Genomic DNA, 21,710 nt, shown 5'->3' with positions numbered 1-21,710 from the left:
AAGGAAATTAGGTCAGGGGAGCTTAAGTCCTACTAAAATATGTTGCATAGCACCTTATATCCACAGCTCAGACAGCACCACCCACAAGCCAGGAGCAGACATCTAAGTCCAGGTGGCCAAAGGGTCTTTGTCTGGATACCAATGAACTTTCCTTTACTCTTTAGAGAAGGCTTATGTCTTGAAAGGCCTATCAAGTACATGCAGTTCCCAAGAGACTATTTTGAGGAGATTAAACCCTGCTGAAATGCTGGTTTGTAACTTCTTTCAACTCTAACCTTCACAAAGTACAACAGGTCTCCTTCTAGCAATAGAAACTCAACGATGGAGCAGCAAAAGCCACAGCAGAGACACCTTTCTTTCTTTATGAAGGCTGCCCATCCAAATGATGCCACTCTGTCTAGATAGTACCTTGCATTGCAAGATACCAAAACACCTTAACACTTAGTTTCTGTCATATATACACTAAAGAAAATTAATTGCACAATAGATACTTTCCTTCAATCTCAATCTGCACACCACTACAGAAACCAGAGCTATTTTGACTCATGAAAGCAGGAGAGGATGTGCAATCCATCACCTCCGAGGCCTCTGCTTTAGTGCAAGCACTTCCAGCATCAACTGTGCATTAACCTGCTGCACCAAAATGTGGTTCCCACCTTTGAGCTGGGTGGGTGCCTTGGCAACACACATTTCACAGACTTAAAACATCCACCTTGCTGACTTCACAATGAAAAATTAAGGCCACTCAGGCAATCCATTAACACAGATTAATAGTTATGTCAAACACTGTGTCAGATCCACAGGATGCCAGCTGTCTCATGCAACAAAACTGCCAGCCTTACTATAGTCAGGGAGTGCCAAGTGTTTTGCCTAATGCTGCCCATTCTACCAGCTGGGTTTGGCACGTTGACTGAGGACAAGGTGAAGAAATGGATTTTATTTCCTCTTTTTGAAGTCCAGTGCGTCAGAGAAGCGCATTCGGTCTCATTCCCACTATGCAGTTGGAAAGGGGAGCAGTCAGTGACTCTGCCAAGATCAGTGAATATGCAACTGGCAAGAACTACATCAATTCTCTCACTATGCTATGCTGGGCTTGAATGGAAACCACCATGAAGAGCAAGAATCACTGAAGTAGCAACCCATTTCAGACTGGACACACAGCTATACACTCGAAGTGCAAGAGACAAACTGTAACAGTTTGACTATCCAAGGAATAACATGACTGTCCTTGCCTACCCTTTCAACAGCAAACAATCTCATGTGCAGCAGTTAGAGGATAAAAGCAGCATTCCTCCTGTTCTTTTATTGTCACCTCTCAAAGGCAGCATTGGTAAGAAGCTGCCAACAGCAAACCCACAAACATTGACACTGACTGAAGTGATGGTACAGGATTACATGACAGGGATGTGGCTAAACTAACCCTAGACTAACTCCTGCTGCAAACTCTACCACATCTCCACATCTCAAACATTCAGTGTTCCAGGGACCCAAGTCAGCATTTGTGGCTACTAGTTGTGGTACAATAAATCCCTTTGTGAAGCAGCTCTGCAGTTCTTTTGCTTAAGAGAGCTAACACATCCACCACTTTGCTACAGATCATGGTAATCTCCTACATAGGCTGTAGGAGATCTCCTATATAGGTTGTCCAAAATATTCTGCAGACTAGTAAGCAGGAAATTTTCATAATGTAAGCTAAAGTCAAGTTTGCTCTGAACCATAGAAGTAACTTAAAACTTGAGGAGCTTCAAGAAACCAGGGGATATCTTTCCAACTGCTGCCTCTCCCTTCTTGCTTTTTCAAGTATTAGTATGACTTAAGGTTAGAGTTTTTGGAGGAGATTCATTTTCACACAGTTTAGCCCCATTAGGTACTAAGCATAATTGCTGAAGTTGACATTAAATTCATAAATCCAGACATGCAATTAAAATGTTGGATTATATTTCATTAAATTTTAAGAGTACTCCATAACCAAGCAGCTTTCAGGGTCTTCTGTGCCAAACAGCTGCTTCTTTTAAGGAGCTGCTGAGAGTTTTTAGAGGCTTTAGAAGCTTTGTACCCTGTGATTTCAAACAAGATCCAGGTGCACAAACTCATCTCTTTTAGTTCTTGACCCTTCTTGCTGACTGCACACAGTGCAGAACCAAGAACAGATTGCACACACACTCAATGGTGATGTGCTACACATTGCTCTTGCAGCCAGAACAGGATCCTAACTGCATAATCCAGCAGCACTGAACACATGCCCAAAATCATTCATGTTAAGCTGACAAGGTTTATAAATAGGATGAAAGAAAGTTTTCTTTGGTATTCTTTTCCACCTCCTGAACAGAGGAGACCACTGGAGTCGATGAACAAGTCTACATAACTGCGTGTCCTAATACTTCACAAGCAAGAGACACAGCTAGTTTTCCAACAGCCTTCCATCAGAAGAGGAAGGATGAACACCGTGCCTCACTGCTGATTATCCAGAGCCACTGCCTTTGCTTTGCTACTCAGGAACAACAGCCTTTCAAAGAGCCACTTGTACACATATTTCTGCTAAAATAACCAAGACTGTATCTGCAGATAGAGCCGAAACCCCACGTGAACCCATTACTAACGGATCCAGCCTCAGTGATGCTGAAGACATCCTGTTATTGTGAAGGTGTGACTCACAACTGAGGTAAGCTGGTGCTCCTCTTAAATGTTTAGACCTGTAGCAATCGTAAAGAATCAGATGAAAAATAAGGTTCAAAATCAGAACCTTTCACAGCTCTGACAAACAAAGGAAGAAGAAACTGGAAATCCAGAAATCTCATACCTGGCCCAACAGATTTAAGTGTGAAGCAATTACAAAACCTAGAGAGACACCACACATCAGAAGACTGAAAACGCCCAAGATCTTAAGACACTGGATTCAGTCACTGGTGAAAATCCAACTGTCCCTTTCAGAAAGCTGTGCAGTACTTGTGACAGTAGAAAAATCGAATTATTGCACTGCTGAGAAGCTGCTTAGCTGCTTTTTTTTCAGTACAAGTACCACCAAACAATCTAATTTTTAAGGCATTTTCCATAGAGCAACTTTAGAGAAGGAAGATAAATATACTTTCAGATGATATTACTTTATGGGAAGCAGTCCTCCTTTGGGTGTTTTACTTTCTCCTTGTAGATTACTGACTGGGCATCCTGCATGCTATAGAAACACAAATCAATCCTCATGAAGCCATTGCTTTTCCCTGAAGGGCTCAAAGAATTTAATTCTTTTTTTCTAATTGTCTCAAGAGTTACTCAAAAGCAAGAAGTTTACAGGCTAGCAAAAAACCAACCAACCAACCAAAAAAAAAAAAAAAAAAAAAATAAAACCCCAGACCTAAAACAGCTTTAAAAATTCTTTAAAGTGAAGGAAAAAATCTACACAAAAGGGCAAGACAGGTAAGTCACAGCTGTAGTGAGTTCAAGACAATTATTTTGCAACTTAATTAGTTTTAATTGAAAGTAAATTGTCTTCTTGCCTTATTTCTTTAAATATTAATAGTCAAATGTCTACTCAACAAAAAGTAGCAGTCTAATTTTGATATCAGCCAGGTAATGCTATACAGAAGCCTAATTCATTCTTTTTCTAGTTTTCAGGGATTCTCTAATCTCTTGTGCCCTCCCTTAATCCAAGCTGTATTGAGCTACTCTGACAAAATGATTTCAGAGGGGAAAACAAGCAATTTTCATAAGCAAATACTGGCAAAGTTCAAATACAGACATCAATTGTGATAAAGGGAGCAGGACATTTTCATTTTCCTCCCGCTTACGTTGAACACAAAATTTTTGGCATACTCCAACATAACTGACAGGATATAAAGAATGGGCTAAGGCAGGGGACCATCTTTTACAGCACTGGAGTGATGACTGAAGTCAAGGGCTAAATCTGCAAGACACTTGGATATTGCAATGCCATGCATCTTGCAGCAGAACTTCCAGCTTTGTGATTCCCACAGTGGGGTCTACATCCTTAAGTAAGGTCTGTAGGGACCTTCAGGATCAAACACAAAACAGATGGGTAACAACTGGCTTTTGACCTCTGTCTGCTCCAGGTCTTGGACACAGAGCCCTTACATAGAAGGTGGCCTCTATATTGTGTAAGAATCAAACACTCACACCCCTTTACATGCTTTTGTGCCTGAGCTGTTTCTCTTACATGGATCAGGGCTTATTTGTTTGGGGTGTTGTTTTTGGGGGGGTTAAAAGCAGGGTAGCAAAGTTAACAGAGTGCTGTAGCTACTGCACTGCCGCTCTTGAATTGAAGCTGTCAAGGATCCTTGTGGTAGAGTAGCATGGCACCACCTCCCTTTCCCCTCCACTCCAGGGCTTTCAAAGCCAAGTACCTGAAGTCTCACATGGCTCATGCAGAGTTTGAGTCTGAACTCAATGCTGTTGACAAGAGATGGTCAATCCCAGGAATAGCTGCTGGGCTGCAGGGAGGAGGACGAGGTGGCTAGAACTACTCAGAAGCAAAACATGAGCAATGCACTTAAGGGGCTTGTCTAGCAAGAATCCTGGACCCACAGGGATGGGCTGGCTGCTGAGGAGCACTCTCTACTGGACCCCTCAAATGCACTTCAGCCTAAATCCACACCAAGAGCTGGGTAACAAAGGGCTTTCCCAGGGCTTTCAGTTCACTCTGGCATAAACAGAGTGTGCAAATACCTTTACTGCATAAACTATGATAGATTCAAAGGGCTAATAGTTTCCTAACTGAAGGGAAACATACAGAGAAAGGCACCAGGCTCTCTCAGCAATACTTCCACTGGTTTGGAAGGCAGCATGTCATTTACACACAGATAACCCTAAAAATAACCATCCTCCAGTCCTACTGTAAAACCAAACCATAAACCACCACATTTCTCATGTTCTGTCCGTTCAGCTTTTGCTACACAGAATCATATTTCTCTCACTTCATCCTGCAGCACTGGCCCCACTAATCACTGACATATGCTCCAACACAGAGCATTTCCTCTGGCATGCTTTAAAAAGAAGCACTGTCACCAGAGCAATGTAAGTGCTGGCAAATATGGACTGTCAGGTTTTGTTTTCAAGGACTATAAAAATAGACTTCACTGCATTAGGCTTGATAACTCATAGCCTCTAGAAATAATTTTTAAAAACAACTCTTCAGATGACTTGTTATTGTTTTCAAATATCCAGAAAGAAAACATGTAGTTTTACATTTCACTTAACATTTTCAGGTTAAGCCAATGTTTGAGTTCATTTACACAACTGACAATTCCCAACTAATCTATTGGCAATGCCAGTGCTCTCTGCTCATGTGCATCAGTTCACAGCTTCTCATTCTACTATGAGTAGCCTCTTATTATAAAAATATCAGCACTTGGAATGCCACAAGGCATCACTTGTTTCCTGAGCTCAGGCCTTTCACCCATGGTAACCAGTATTAGTTTACATTGATGAGAGCTTTGGCCAAAACTTAAGGAAAAGAAAGGGTCTTGGCACAGACTGAGGTTTGAGGCTCTTTCTTGTTAGCTTGTAATTGCTTTGCCAAGGACTCCTCTTCAGTAATCAGTTGGCCCAAGTTCCCATTTGCAGGAAATATATAAATTTGGTGAGAGAAAACCTGTTTTCTTTTATACACAGAGACTCTGCAGCAATCAAAAATCAAGGACAATGCATAAAGGACATTCACACGCTGCAGGTTTGACTCTTCCAATCTGCCACACGAACGGGGATTCACGGAGCACACAACCCACATCTGGTGATCAGAAAGAGCCTGGGGTAAAAGAAGGATAGAACCACACTTGCAAAAAGCACCAAGCAGCAACAGCAGGAAAATGGAAACAACGATAACTTGGATAGTCCTCTGGTCTTGTACATAAAACCAGATACACCTCTGCCAGCTTCTATGCCAAAATCCCAGGTCTTCCAACGCTGCAGATGTTTTTGCAGCTTGATTCCATGTTCTCAGAATCAGGCAAGCAAAATAATTTTGAGAAGCTTCATTCCAAACACTGTAATTGTACCAATATAGTTTTGCTGCTCTGAACAAGACCTGTGAACAGATGCTAGCTTTCTGAAGAGAATTTTTTTTTCAGGATAGATTAGCACCTTGAATCAGTCTCCAGAATGGCCACAAAAAACCCCCACAGCTGGGCAGCATGCAACAGCAAAACATCAATAGGAGATTTAGGTATTTCCAACTCAGTAAGCTGCAGTCTAAGAATCAAAGGGAAGAGACAGTCCAGAGTGTATTTGGTGGATCAGCAAAACTAACATACACAGGAGTTGGAGAAAAGAGTTATTCCTTATTACTTGGCTATCACACACTAAACCCTGGCAACAGGCCACCTGGAAGATAAATGAGAAGAGAGAAGGTAATCACAGGGTTCACTTCTTTTTGAGATCCAGAATAAGCCTGTTACATAGTGGCTAACATGAACTGACAGTCAGGCTAAATTTAAACGACCTTCTGTAATGTTACAGAAAATATCTTACTTGCCTAAGTGAAGCCCTTTACAACAGCGTTCTGTCTGCATTTATCTAGCTTTTGGGGTTCTGATTTTCTTTCCTGAAGGAATACATCTTGCTTTCACATGCATGAGCTGAAAATACATTCTCTAAACAGAACCACTTCCAAGGAAGTAGAGTTAAGATTAAAGTCAGTCTGAGCAGAAGTGATGGAGTTGCTAACTCTTTTAAAAATAATAATACAAAAAGGAGAACACAAACAAAAAATCTTATGGGATGCCAGACCTGGTTATGTGGTTATTTTTGTATCATACTCTAGATCAAAGTTACCAAGACTCTTATTTTTCAAAGGAACATCACACTTTAAGACATCCTTGAAAACTTTGGTCTAAGCAGGAAGAACACTCAAACTCTGTTTCACCTGTTTTATTTATTAAGCAACAGCTCTTGCTTACCAGTCCCTGGGAAAATCTTCTCTTTGGATTTCATCTGAAGGCTGAGAAATGTTAGGTAAGCTCAAGAAAAAACAAAACACAACACACCAAAATCTCTTTTCCATCATGGAGAAAAATTGGCTCCTTGCTAGTGTCATGAACTAGGTAAAAGTAATTTCCCAAATGAATTTGAACACAAGTAAAGGTAATTTATACAGACAAGCCTACGTGATCTTCCATGGAAGAAAAACAAGACTGTCTACTAGAGGGTTTAAATGTTAGATCTTCTGAATAACCATAAGCAAAAATAGAGAGGAGGATGACTTCTCTGTGAAAAGTCACCTTAGCCTGCACACAACTGCAAGCAATGGATTACAGGCTTCAAAGAGCAAGCAGAGCAGAACTTTTCATAACAACTTCATCTTATAAAAACGTTTGTTCAGGAGGGCAGAAGCAAAGATGCGTGTAGGAGGGACAGCTGACAGTGTTTCCAGAGAAGATCTGGTAGAGCCCTGAAACATCACAAGACTTTGACTAACAAAGTCTAAAATGTCATTCTCATCAGATTTTTGGAAAGGGAGAGCAGTCAAACAAGAAGGAAGATTTTATGCATCCAAAAAAGTTCTTGCAGCAGTCATATTGATCATTGTGCAAATCCTTTCTTTTTATGACCAAATAGCTCCAAAGCAGGAAGTGAGAGTTCACTTCATCCAAGTTTAAGACAGAAGTTCAAATATTTGTACCTGGGAAAACACCCTTCAACGTTTGTTTGAAGTTTAACCCCTTGGCTGCTCATTATTTCAGCAAACAGTTGCAGCTTCTGTGCATTTAAAATATTCTGAAATGTTTTTTGGAAATTTCACTTTAGCAGTCACCTTGTGAACTGCATCCACCCAGAAAGGTACACCAGGGAAAGGTGTCAGGTCACTGCTACATCAGCTACACCAGCTACACATCACATACAGGAGAGAAATAAACATTAATGTTGAGGGGAGATACTCTGAGCAGAAGTCAAGTTACCTTGCTGCAGAGGCAACACTCAAGTTAACAAGGAAGAATACCAACATTCACTGCTTTGAAAGACAGGTTTTGGAAACTGCTTTCTGCTACTTGTGCTAATTGGGAAGAAAAAAGTATTGCAGATGAAAAATGAGACTGAAAGACAGACACCAAATAAACATTAAGAGTGAACTTCTCAAGCAGGCTGGGCAGCAGTATGCAGGCAAACCTTTGCTGACTCCATCCTCCTCCCCTTCCGTTGCTTTCTATTTCTGGACAAGGAAAGAATCACAATACCCACAGGAGTTACACCAACTCACTTAAAATAGGGTTTCCATTTTAAACCTTTATTATTAAACTGCTTAGAATTTCAGTTTGACTCAGTAGTAGAGAAAAGCAAATGATATAGTAATAGAAACCAAGTTTTATAGGGTGCAAATTTGAAACCATTAACTATTGTTTAGTAATTGCCTCTAAGTGTGCTCTTGTTCACTGCAGTTGTAAGACCCCCAAGAGCACCCAGACCAAGTGAGGAATTTCATCCCTGACTCACACTGGTGGCACATGTTCATGTGTGCAATACCTAGCAGTCTCTGTTCTCCAGAAAATGACAGGCAGAATATTTTTTTTTTAATTCTTGTCAGCTACAGAAGATAAGCCATTATTGGTCATCACCCTTAGAAAGCTAACTTGTCAAGGTGGGAAGACATGAGGCAGTACCAGAGGGAACTCCATGACTGGGCCAGGAGAGAGCTCAGCTATAGTAACATCACCAACTTGTCTACTGAAGCAAGATTCTTCCTTGAGTATCAGCTACTCCAGAGCACTGCTCATACTCCAATGTAACTGTGGTTTAAAAGCCTTAATTATAGATATATGCTCTAGAGAGCTCCCTTTTAACCCTGGAGCTAAGATTAGAGAAAATAGAGGAATTGCAAAAGGGCAGAGAAAAGAGCTAATTATGTAGAAAGAAAAGCAAACGTAAGGACCAAGAAATGGTAGATCTCCCTTCTTTGAAGCTGCAATTTAAAGCCTTAGCAAGTTTATGAACAATAAGGAGACATGTCAAGTGACATATTTCTTATCTTTTAGAGGGTGCAGAGGACTTTGGATGCAGAGTTGCCAGCAGGTCTCAGTCACAGAAGAAGTCACTTCTACCCAGGCATTTGAAAAGGAGGGCTGCCTGGCAACTTATTGTGCTCCATATCGATTTACTTATCTGTAGCTGTCTCCAATCGTTTGCCAGACTCTTTAAATCTAACAAAAGAGGCACGGTGTGACAAGTCAGCCATAATTTGATATCCAGTACTACTTATATTCTTAACAAAGCTGCATAAACACTCCCTTCCTTCTTAGTCATCCATCATCTAGCCAGGCTAACACAAAGTGCAGGAAACACCACCACGAGTGTCAGTTACACTGATAGAAGATACTACTACCACTGAGGGGTCAGCCTTCATGGTGAATAAAGCAGGACCAGTAACACATCCTACCTCCCTGGCTTGCAGGAAGTCATAAGCAGCATGCCAGATCTGAAGGTAAAAATCGCTAGTGGACTCTTAAAGAGATAATAGAGAATTTGAAAGTTTATTCATCACAAACAAGATGAAAGGCAGCCCAAAAGGGGAACACAAAAATTAAAATTAGAAAGGGGAGGCTATTATCCATAGATTTGGAAATAAAGCATCTCACTGTTCTATTCCTGAGAGTGACTTGAGCATCAGGATTTGTTCAGGAGGCTGTGAAATCTGATAAACAGATTCATACTTCCTGTTAACTGCTAAAAGTCCCCACTGGCAGCAATCAGTTTTGCAAACAATCAGTTTTGTGAACAATCTAGGACCTGAAGTCAAGTCATAATGTCTTTTATACTTCTCTCTAGAAGCAGAGGAATCCCAGAGCAAGCTGTTTCTAGAAGGAATAGCCAAGCTGCACTTGGACTGACTGAAACCATTCTGTCCAGGGACATCAGCTCAGGTGAAGACTACATACAATTTTATGCCAGAAAGGCTATTTTGACTTGATTCCAGAAGAGGAACAGATAGATACAAGGTTAACAAAAGTAACTGTTCAGCTTTAACCCAAACTACCTCAGTCTGACCGAAGTAACATTTCATTTAACAACTATTTAAATACTCATTAATGTCTGCTTGCACAGTCCCTGAAGCTACCTCTCCCCCCATATCTAGAGAGTATCATGCATTATCCATGCTACTACCAAAGAATTTAAAGCGACAGAAGTGATTCCACAGAATTAACACAGTGGAAAACGTGAGGTATGGTGGACACTAGAGAGAGACTGTCCTCTGATGGTAACTATCACAGCAGCTTTGCTTACAGAAGCATTCACACCATGCTGAAGAACCATGAAACTCAGCACAGTGCACTCCAATTAAGGTGCATTTCACAAAAGCCTGCCAATGGCAGCTCTGCTAAACATCAACAGGATACCAGGCGAGCAGGTCAAAACAGCACCTTTCATGCTGGATCAAAACAAATTTCTGCAGCACCTTTTTGTTCTTTCCCCCCCACTTCTAGTTCTATTTCAAGCACACTGTGGAATACCTCCTACAAACTTCTAATGCATGCTATCACCTCTTTACTTTCCAGAAGGAAGCTGAGGGCTACCTGCCTGTGTCACCTGGTATTGGCAAAGACTGCGAACGGAAGCAGCAAGTGGGTGGTTTGACCAGGAAGGTTAACTGCAGTCCTTTCTCTTTTCATAGCAATGCCTGTAACTGTATTTAAACAAGGAGCAGAAGATGATCATCATGTAACTGAACATCTGGTTGATAGCATTTTTCCGCCTAATTTCACCAGAACTCCTCACTGGTGCTAAGAATTTTTCCAATAATTTCTCAAGTTCACTTTAGTAAAAGACATGGCAGTTGTCTGCTGGGAAATTTGTAACCATAAATGCTCTTAAATCTTTGTCTCTCACGATTTCATCCATATTCATGCAAGAAAACACAGCTCTGGCGACCACTATATGATGACGGTTTTCACTAGTGACCTAAAAAGCAGTCTAGATGTCAGGAGACAAAGTTTTCCTGCTGAGATCTTCCTTCCTTGAAGAAAGGTAACTACTGCAGGTATTAAAAACTACACACAGAGCACCTTTGAACGGCAAAACAGAACCACTTGTCTGATAACAGAAGCACCTGCTCCACGACAAAGATAACCTCCCCTGAAGAACTACAAGTATAATAAACCTTTGATTGACCTCAAATACAGCCCATTTGTTCATTTCAGCTCTGTGTTGCTGCTACAGTGAAGGTCACCAGAGGGAACAATGAGACTAAATGAAGACCACTAAAAGCTCCACTTTCTTAATATTTTCCAAATTTTACTTTGTACTTCACTGCTGTGAGCTGGTTTAGCCCTTTCACGTTCACTTCAGCTCACTTAGCTAATCAGAAGTGTGATCCACACTTACCTAGTACAGGAAAACCTGCTCATTTCGTAAGTATGCTGAAGTGACCAACGCTAGAGTAGCCCATACTGGAAATTAGTCTCTCTTAAACAGGCTTGTACAGCTCTTACACACCAGTCCACAGATACCCATTGTTTTACACTATGCTTACCAAAACAAGCTTTTCAAAGTTTGCTTTTATATCAGCTGAGAAGTAACCAGCAAACACAACTGCAAACTCCAGTCTCCAAGAGGTCTGCGAGGAACCAGACCCCAGAGTTCAGCAGCAGCAGCAGCAGCATCAAGGTCTAGGGCATGGCCAGTGTAACTACCAAAGAAATCTGCCTAGGAAGTATTGCAAGTTGGTTGTTTACCTCTGGCTGTTGGTATTTCCCTCTGGCTGTCAGAGAGCAGAGAGGTTTTCCTCTCATTTTTCCCAAGCCCCTCCCCAGTCTTGGCAGCAGAGTCTGCTAAGCCACCCTCTTCCTTATTAGCTTTTGCCAACCGTAATGTGAAGCTGACAATCCTTGACAGCCTCATAGCTGCCCCCAGGTCAGAATGGCAAAGTCTATCTTCTTCCTCTGCTGAGGAGGACATAAGCAGCAGCAGTCTGGAAGGCAGCACAGTGCTGCTCCCCACTCAGTTCACCATTAGGGCTACATTTTCAGCAATATCAGCTGGAAGCTTGGAGCTTAATTTCACTAAAGCCAAAGTTTACGACCCCAGACGTTCCAAGAGGACCATTCTCACAAACCATTTGTCAACCAGAAGTGTGCAGCTGGTTTCTCACTCACAACGTACCAGCAGGCAGGTGCATCCCAGTTCAGCAGGCTGGCAGCAGAGGGCACCACACAATCACCGATGTGATTTATACACTTCCATCATGCTGGCGAGTTAATTTATAGAGCACAAATTACTACTGCTACAAGCTATAGGGAGACTCCACAAAGCATGCATCGTATCAGATAAAAATGCCTGCAGTGAAAGGCAGCTAATGTGTTACAGTGCTTTTAGCCAGCAATTCAAAGAATGAGATATTCAAGCATAGCTCCTCTGAGTTCAAATGCCACATTTCCCTAACAGCAGGTACCATGCCAAGTGCCATCTCCAGCCTGACCACACAGGCAGAGTGCAGTTATCTCTGCAGAGCATTAGAAGTCCCATAAATACTTGCATTAGTCCAAGCAGAAATGACAAGCCCCCAGACTAACTCATCTGTGTTTTACGTAGTGCAGGACTACACATCAATTAAACATTTTGGCTGAGGATGCTCAGCAGGCTCTGAGGAAGACAGCAGAGATTCAACAGACAAAAGGAATAGCCGCATTTCCCTTGCCTCTTCCTATCCCCACCTACAGATCATATGCTTTGACTTTTTGGATACTTGCTATGTTAAAAAAAGACAAAACTACACACAAGTCAATCTGCATTACATGAGCACACCAATACACGTGTATTGGTGAGAAAAATGGTACAATCATGAAGTCTAAGATGCTTCTGAGCTCATACTCTCACTGTCAGAAGAAACACTTCAGTACCTTGATACCATGGTTCCTATTTAAAGGTGTGACACTAGCCCAACCTGTTACACATACCATGAAAAAAAGAATTCCCAGTTCTTATCATCTACAGGGCAACTGTACATACGCACTGATAAAGGACACTCCTGAGCATGCAGCTGCAGGGAAGAGTAACTCAATTCATCAGCTTTTCTAAAGAGATGTGCAGCATGACCTTGAGGCCAAGACCTTGATGATTTAAGGCTATCACCTCTCCACGGAACCTGAAGCACCCAACAGAGCTGCAGAAGAACAAACCCAAAGGCAGAAGGAAAGACCATAGACCTAATCCACCTTATTAAAGCTATACATTATTTTCAGCCACCATAATGTTTCCTCTAAACATGTAAATACAGAAGCAATTAGCTGCCTAGACACTTCTGCAGGAACCATTTAGCATAATCTTTCCTAGAATATATTTACATAGCTCCTGATTGCTTAATTTTCTGACATGTTTGTTTCAGGCACTGAAAAGATTAAATAAGGCAAAATCGCCTACGCTGATATATGGCCATTTGGAAGGTAACATGCAGCAAAAGTCTGACAACAAAAACTTCTAGCAGGTTTTAAACCTGAAATATTTAACACCACAATTCTATGCCCTAGGAACTGCTTCATAGCTTTAATTCAGCTGCTTCTTAAAACCTTCTCCTTGCTCTTGTTGCTACTCTGAAAGACAAAACTACTGCCTGAAACAGCAGACACCATTTAAAGAGAAAGAATGAACCTGGACAGATATTTCATTGAAAAGCTCAATTCTGTATCACATCCAAAATGTCCTCAGTTCAAAGATTAGCCTGCAAAACAGGCAAATTAAGGGCAGAAATAGAAGGAAATCTTTTCTAACTGCTATGAATATAATTTTTTACAATGCAGCCTCCTATCATCTACAGTTTTAGCATTAAGACAGCTCTTCTGAATGGCTTCATGAACGAGCAAACAGCACACTCATTTACAAGCTGGAAGTTGATTAGTAAGGACAAAACCTATGAATGCTTGTCAGGACCAAGGAAGAGAGGCTGGAACCACTGAATCTGGGGATGCTCAAAAAACCTCTCTGCAGTCAGCTGGGAGATACCTCTGTGACAACAGTGAAAAAAACCAAAACCCCACAAACAAAAACCCAACCCAAACACAAACACCAAAACCACCACTGTTTGGTTTGTCTTTATTCTGTTTCATCTGAAACTATTTTTACAAGAGGAGACAGTTGTCCTTTAGGGCACATTTTCCCTTGCTCAGTGTACAAAAGCTATCATTTCAGAGCCTGATCCTTGAAAAAAAAAAAATGCATTTAACACATGTATATTTTCACTCATAGACCCACTGCAGCCCATAATTCCCTGATAATTAGACTGGAAGATGAAGCCTTCAGCCTAAAACCCAGTAACTGTGATTTACACAAGTGCAGAGAGGTTTTATTGCAAATTCTCCTGTGAGCTGCACAGGCGCTTCCTGCCCAGCTCAACACATCATCAAAACAAAAGCAGATCTCAATTTACTGACAGCTGCCATACTTTAAACAGACATAAAGAAAAACAGAGTCAGCATTCTATACAAGACAGGCAACAGAGTAGATCTAAATATCCAGAACACTGTACATACACAGAAATCAGCAGTGATGTAGTGCATTGTAGGAACTGCCTGGCTTATAGCTACCCAAAACCCCCAGTGTCATTGTGGTTTTTGTCCCTTATAGATTTAATCAGAATTAGCAGCTTTTTCCAACATGGAACTTTGAAGTCTTCTAAGAATAATTACCAGCTTTCTCTTCATAACCTCTGGAAGACATGCAATTTTATAATGGTCTTCATTTTGCCATGTGAAACAATGAACTACAGTGATGCAAAATAAGATTCCCTGCATCCAGCAGAAATACCAGCATAGGTCAGTAACATCAAGAACTCCAAGCACATAATGATCATTCTCTGTGTCAGAGGGATTTCTGTGTAAGGTTGAGAATCAGCTACAAATTTATGTTTTATGGCAGGTAAGAACTGATCCCTTTCCCTACCAGCATGGGACGTTACAAGGATATGCTCATGATTATACCTAGACTTGCACTAAATGCTTGAATTTGAAAGATGTTTCTTCTGGGAAGGAAGAGCTTGGTCCCAGTTTGACTACACCTCTTTCTGAAAGCCTTCTCTCCCTCAGAGCAGAAATTGCCACAGTAGGTTTCTCCAGCCTTTACAGTGCAGTCATAGCGGCAAGTCTCCAAGGAGGGAAAGATTTAGACAACTAAGAGTTTTAAGTGGTTTTGAACAAGCAGAGCCTTGTAGAGTGGCAGTTGAACAGATAGTTACACACAGACATTTCAAGCTTTCAAGTCCCAATCATTCTTAATGGTACAAAGCCAAATCCAGAAGGGGATAAAGCAATTACACAGCCAAAAGTAAATGCAGCTAAACTGAGCTTTCAAACGTCTAATTTGGGTGATCTAGCCTTCCTGTCTCACACACTAAGCAGAATGGTTTGTCTGTTAAACTTACTACTACACCAGCGGGACAAAGAAGGAATGCAGTCATGTACTGCAATATCATCAGGCCACGTATGCATCAGGCATCCTCAGCCCCTCTCAGGGAGGATTATCTGCTCCTCTTTTCCCAAAGGAGGATCAATACACAGACTAATCTTCAAGCTCTACCTGGTACTTTCTGCTAGCCCATGCCTTAAGCTCTGCGGGGACCCAGAGAAAACGGGTGACGTTTCTCCTTGTACCTTTCCAAGGCAGAAAAAGAGAAAGGGCACAGAGGGGCACGCATAGGAGACAGAATTACTGTCCTTTTCCATGCAAGCATGGGACAAGCCCCTCTTCCTTATTACCTGGAGCAAGGAGCAAAGACCTTGATTTATTCCCTTACCAGCCAAAAAATGCAGGCAGTTCCTCCGGTCCTCCCATCTCAGAATTACCGAGAAAGTACTCGCGTTATCCCCCAACCGAGACACAGGCTACAGGAAAGCAGCTCCTTCCTTAGGGACACAGCAGCCCATCCCCTCCACTCCTCTCCCTCTCTCCCTCCTCTCTAAGGGGCGACTGCTGCTTCTCTCCCCGAGGTCCTCTTGTGACAAGGGAACCACAACCCCCTCTGCCCTCAGCTCATGCGAAGCCAGTTGTTCCCACGGGGGCCAACTCCCGCCCCGCAGCTCCCACCTCCCCACCCCATGCACACGGGGGACCGCTCAGCACACACACCCCATGCTCTCACCCCCGCTCCCCGCCGCCACTCACCGGCGCTTCGCCGGCCGCTGCCCCCGGTGGCCCCGCGGCGGCGGCCCCCTCCCCGCCAGCCGCCCCACCGCCCTCCAGCTGCCGCTCTCGGTAAAGGGACCAGAGCCCCACGTTGGGCAAGAAGACGAGGGCGGCCAGCGCCAACCCCACTGCCTGGAGCAGCCGCTTCTGCTTCCGCCGCATCGGAGCCGCCGGCGGGGAGGAGAAGAACGGAGAAGGAGGAGGGAGCGCGGCCCGGCCGCCCCCGCCGCCGCCCTCAGGGAGCCCAACTTTCCCCCGCGCGCCCGGCGGCAGCGGCGGGCGGCAACTCCGGCACTTCCGCTCCGCGCGCGGGGGAGGCGTGGCCCTGGCTGCCCCGCCCCCCGCCGCCGAAAGTGGCCCCGCCTCACTCCGGCAGCTCCTCCGTCCCGCCCCGCGCTCCTCCGCTCCCTGCTAATGATGCTGACCTAATGACTCCCGAGTAACGGCTCCCCAGGGGTGCCCCGGCACCGGCATGGGTGAGCGCCTCGGGAACGGACGCGGAGAGGGCTCGCAACGGGCCCTCGGTGGGGAAAATCCGCGGTGGCTAATTGCTCCGCAATTAGCAGCCAGCCGGCGTTAACCGCGGCCATTAAGCGACGGCCCCTGCAGCAGAGGCTGGCCGGGCGCTGTGTGGTGAGCGGGTGCTCGGCAACGCTCGCCCTGCGTAAATAGTGAATTGCGAGGCATGGAACGCGCTGGGGTGAGGGGTGCAAGGGGTCAGCACCAGGGGGAACGGCGAGAAGGGATCGACCCCCGGGGTTCGATGGAACCCAGAGACTGGCTCTGAGGGGAAGGTAGAGCAGCCTGTGGGAATGAAGGTGTGCAGGTTCTCTTCAAGGAGTACAGATGCTCTCAAAGGGCTACAGGTGCTCCCTAAGGGTTACAGGTGTTCCTCAAAGGGCTGCAGGTGCTCCTTAAGGGTTGCAATTTCCTACCAAGGTGTGCAGGTGCGGCTCAAATGGCTACAGGTTCTGCCCAGGGTGGTACAGGTTCCCAGAGAGTTGCATTTTGCCCCACGGACAGTTTGGGGGACAGTTTGGGACAGGCTGCTGTTGACAGTGTTCCATGGACAGAAATAAAGTTGGCCATCACCCAGCCTTACCAACACGCAGGATTGTGCCTGATCAATTCCCTGGTAATCACAGAATCATTAGGTTGAAAAAAACCTTTTAAGATCATTGAATCCAGCCATAAATGGCTCCTATTAAACCGAAATGCTGTTTATTTGGGTACAAATTAAGTAACTTCTACTATACCATGAACTAGATCATTTATGTAGGCACAGGATGTGGGGTTTTTTAAGAAGAAAACAGCTTTTCCAAGAATGAAGAGTCGATTCATTTCTTAAATGAAGAGCAAATAGCCCTCGCGATTGGGGAGATGCCCTGCCAGCGGTGCTGCCGTGCAGCTTGGCTAATGTCAACAACAAAGCTGTGACATGCACTACCCTGCTGTGGGGACCACTAAAACAAATATTAGGTCTTTTCCAATGTAAACTCCCCCAGGGAAATTTTTTATTTCCTAGAACAGCAACAACAACAACAACAACAGAAAACCATTTCATGCCTCGGCATTCGCAGTTCTTGCCACCCACACCAGCAAGTGCTGTTAAACTTAAATAAACTTCCATAACCCACTAGATGGCATCTTCCAGCAGATTTCGACGCCTGCCGGGAGAGCCGAGTTATCAAGGAAAAAATTTAATTTAGGGAGCAGGTTACAGTTCCTAAGTCTAACTACATAGTAAGGCAGCTTGTACTTTCATTTTAATTATCAATGAGAATTTGTTGCCAGCTGATTTTTTTATTAGAAATGTTAATGCTTCCAGTGTTCCTCCACGGGCAGAGAAGGTACCGACCTGTGAAATCCCTTTGCTTCTGCCTTCAGAGCAAAATGTATTCCCTTTATCATCACTGAATCACCTCCAGCAGCTCGGAGACTTTGGCCACTGTTGAATAATGCATAGCTAGTAAAATTGTACAACAATAAAGCTACATGTACATTACCTGATACTGTGAGAATCTAGGCTGGAAAGCTACAGTACCTCTGATTTAATACTGCAGTGCCAGTGTACTGCCATATGGACCCTTAGAATAACATCCACATCCCCTTGCCTCTGCAAGAGCTCCTCGAAAAGTGGTTGTGAAATAGCAGGCGGTTTCGTAGGTATGCACATAGGATTACAATCTGCCCTTGGCAGAACATCCTCATTTATATAAAGAAATGACAGCCACGAAGTTTGAGAGTTAATTAAAACAAAGCTACTAGCTGGCTTGACATATGTTTAAATTTAGGCTCGTGAGCCTGGTTGCTAAATTAAATGTTTGCCTCGTAAATTGACTTCAGTAGAGTTGCACGAGTTTTAACTGGGAACAGAATTTGATGGGTGCTGCAGGTAGATCAGTGTTTTGTACATGACAGCATCCTGATTGATCAAACCCTCTGAAGAACCTCACAGGAATTGGAGTCTGGCTGCTCCTCAGTGATCACACTGGAAATGGATGCTCTGGCTCTTCTCGCTTTACGACAGTGACTTCTGTTTGGGTTAGCAAATAAAATCATTTATACCACATGCAAATGCCTCAGTCCCAGAGAAACAGATGTGTTTCTTCTACCAAAGGTCCAGCATTCTTCTCTCTTTTCTTTCTCCTGAAGTGTTTTGGTGGAGACAGAGCTCTGATTCTGGCCTTGGGGATTAATTTGGTACACGCAAAATAAACATGGGTTTATGTTTCTGAGAAAGAAGAAAGCCTGTGGCTGTTAAGCCTGTAACTGGAAAGGGAAATGGTGTGCCTTCCCCAGGCATCTTTTCAAAACAAATATAGGATAAATTAATAGCGGCTCAATCCCCGTTTGAAAGCTCTCTTTGCTAGCGAGCTGGGTTGCCAGTTTGCAGCTCATGCCTTGAGATGCTGCAGGGCAGAGTGCAGCAAAAATGGGTAGCAGCATCATGAAGCCATTGATGAAGGATGTGGAGCAGGGGTGACCCAAGGAACTTGGTCAGGGGATGCTAGCAAAGGGCAAGAGTGCATTGCAAAGTGCTAATGGGAATGAGACCGGAGTTCCCAGGATGAAGCCCGCAGATGGCATGACAGCATGGAAATAAGATGGCAAAGACGTAGGGAATCAGTGCTCTCCTGCCTTCTGGTCTTCTCTGGCTGCAGCTCCTCAGGGCCAAGACTGGCTTGTGTGCAGGGCCAGATTCTGACCTTGGGACTCCTGCAGGGGTAGGCAATGAAAAGTACTTGGTCCTTTCCATCCCTGCAAGAGAGTTGAATGATTATGGCATTCCCACCCTAAGTTGGAAGTGGGGCAAGACCTGGCTTTCTATGTCCCCTGCTGCTGTGCCAGCTTAATGGCATGGATTAGAGGGAGAAAATACTAATGGAGGGATGGCATATCTGCCTCTAATAGGAAGGGAGAAATGGGCAGCAAAATACCACCCAAGAGCCTGTTAAGGTTTCCTCTGGGGTTCACAGATGCTGCAGATAGATGCTGCCACTATGGGGGATGGAGTGGGAAACCTTGGTCCAGTTCTCCATGGTCATGCTCTGCCCTGTATCATATGGTTGCACCCACAGGGAAAGTCAGCTCCTCCACTTGTCCTGTGGGTAGGATTTTGACTAGATGTTTGCACGCCGGTGATGCTTTCTCTTTTCTGAAAAATCTCTGAAAAGTTTTCTGAAAAATTTAATCAGGAGAAGAAAAGGAAAAAAAATTAAAAATGGATGAAGCTCAGTCATGGCTGTGTCACAACAGGGTGGTTTTTCTTTTTTCCATGGCATTTTTTTATACTTCAGTGGTTATTGGTTGAAGTTCAGCTCAAATCTCATGTGAACAGGATTGATTTGTTCCCCTTTTTCTTTTGATTAAAGGCAATGCTCAGGCACCGACTCACTGGTTGGCAGGAGCACAACCCTCCTCTGCTGCTCTGTGGGGGTTGCCTGCCAACGTGGCACCCCACAGCCATCCTCCTGGGCTCTCCTAAAACCTGGGTCTGCTTCCAGCCAGCGCTGGAGATGCTGTGAAACAATGCAAATTCTTGAATAGCTCAGAGAAGTGGAGATGATTACAGGCTTTTAAAAAGAAATTGCAAGCCCTGGCACTGCAGGAGGGCATCCAACCCTCATCCCTCTACCAGGGATGGAGAGACAGCACCACCATCCATGAATCCTTGTCCCCTGGCTAGGAAGCAAGTTAGGGAGCTTATCTGTGGTGTGACAGACTGGGGTGTTTATCTGCATAGGACAGGCCTATGCACAGCTTTTTAGCAGAAAAGTAAATAGAATAAAAATGCTGATATTCCCAGTGGATCTACCTGAGCAAGCAAAATCCCCATGGTCAACAGGGAAATCTGCCTGCATTTACTTTGGACAAACAGAGCTCTGCAGTGGGGGGCAGGAAAAGGTGGCTGAAGCTGGATGCTCATGTAGGATTCTCAGGGTCTTGGATGGAGAAGTGGTGACATCGCCTGCAGCTGCTCCTCCAGCCTGGTGCAAAGGGAAGGGAGTGGCTGGTTCTGCCTGCAGCCCGGAGAGGTGCAAACCAAGCTATTGGAAGAGTTTCTCGGAGTGGAACAGTCTTTTAACTCCCTTGGCCTTAAATCAGGTGGGTAATTTCAGTGATAGCCTGTGGCAGGGGAAATTGCTGATGTCTAAGTTAAAGCACAGTCCTGGAGGATGAGGTGGTGATGGCTTGCTGGGAGGATAAACACTGGAGCAGAGAGTGAAGCAGGGAGGGATGTGAGCTTGGTGCATTCCACATTGCAAACGGATGCACCAACATATCCAGAGTTTTGATTTGCATGGGAATGTGCTCTTGCCCAGGAGTAACCTGAATGCATTGCCCACCTCTGAGCTAGGCTGTCCCACTGGCAGGACCATTAGTGACTGAGGAGAAAAAGTCCTTGCTTCCCTTTGCAGGGACTGAACAGTTGCTGCTCTCCCCTCTGGGCTTTGGTGGTCTGTGAGGACCCCACTGCTCCAGGCAAAGCCTTGCACAAAACCACATCAGAATGCTTTACTTCTAGAATTGCTTACTCAAAGCAGCCCTGACAGTTTGTGCATAATTATCAGTGGGGGTCAGTTTGAGGATGAGGAGGCAGAGCTATTCCTAGCTGTCTACTCAAGTAACCTTGTTTAAAAAAAAAAAAAAAGAAAAGAAAAGAAAACAGCAACTGTTGTTGCAGTCTTTCTGGCTGGAATGGGCAATGAGCCTTGTCTGCTCCCTCTGCTCTGAATTCAGAGCTGCTGCAATGAATCGGACAGATTCCAAGGCCAGCAGAGCCAGCCAGGCAGACTGCAGTCAAGATGTCCTCAAAACTCGCTGGCTCCCACCTCTCTGAACACACCGTGAATTTTGAGGCCAACATTTTCTGTGCTCCTCAAGGTATTTGGAAGCTCATGCTCTAATAATTAAGGTAGCTTTGAAGATCTTAGCCTTCAGCCACACTTTTCTGCCTGTTTCCCACAGCAGTCGTTAGTGCTTGGAACAGGTGCTGGGTTTTGAAATGTGCTCGTCACAGGCTTGAATGGTTTTAGCAAGGAGGAACTTGAAGGGATTCTCCAGTGCATCAATAAGGGCAATATACAGATGATTTCAAG

General features: G+C 44.1%; 1 protein-coding gene across 4 annotated transcripts in view; it reads right to left on the bottom strand.

Annotated features, from left to right (window-relative positions):
* The window catches only part of GALNT10 (polypeptide N-acetylgalactosaminyltransferase 10), a 79,955-nt gene extending 63,686 nt beyond the window's left edge, over positions 1-16,269 (bottom strand). Inside the window, exons 1-2 of one of the 4 annotated variants that reach the window (XM_054389143.1) lie at positions 16,158-16,269; positions 12,550-12,576 (exon numbers count right to left, since the gene is read on the bottom strand). In XM_054389143.1, the coding sequence (XP_054245118.1) occupies positions 12,550-12,576; positions 16,158-16,269 (139 nt within the window). Of the gene's footprint in view, positions 1-10,548; positions 10,578-12,549; positions 12,577-16,092 lie in introns of all 4 variants that reach the window. The other 3 variants (XM_054389142.1, XM_054389139.1, XM_054389141.1) reach the window with 3 other exon arrangements.
* Positions 16,270-21,710: the final 5,441 nt, after the last annotated feature.

The sequence above is a fragment of the Indicator indicator genome, chromosome 18 (genome assembly GCF_027791375.1).
Source record: "Indicator indicator isolate 239-I01 chromosome 18, UM_Iind_1.1, whole genome shotgun sequence".
Classification (NCBI taxonomy): Eukaryota; Metazoa; Chordata; class Aves; order Piciformes; family Indicatoridae; genus Indicator; species Indicator indicator.
The sequence above is the reverse complement of the archived record's forward strand: the minus strand, read 5'-3'. Positions and strand labels throughout refer to the sequence as shown.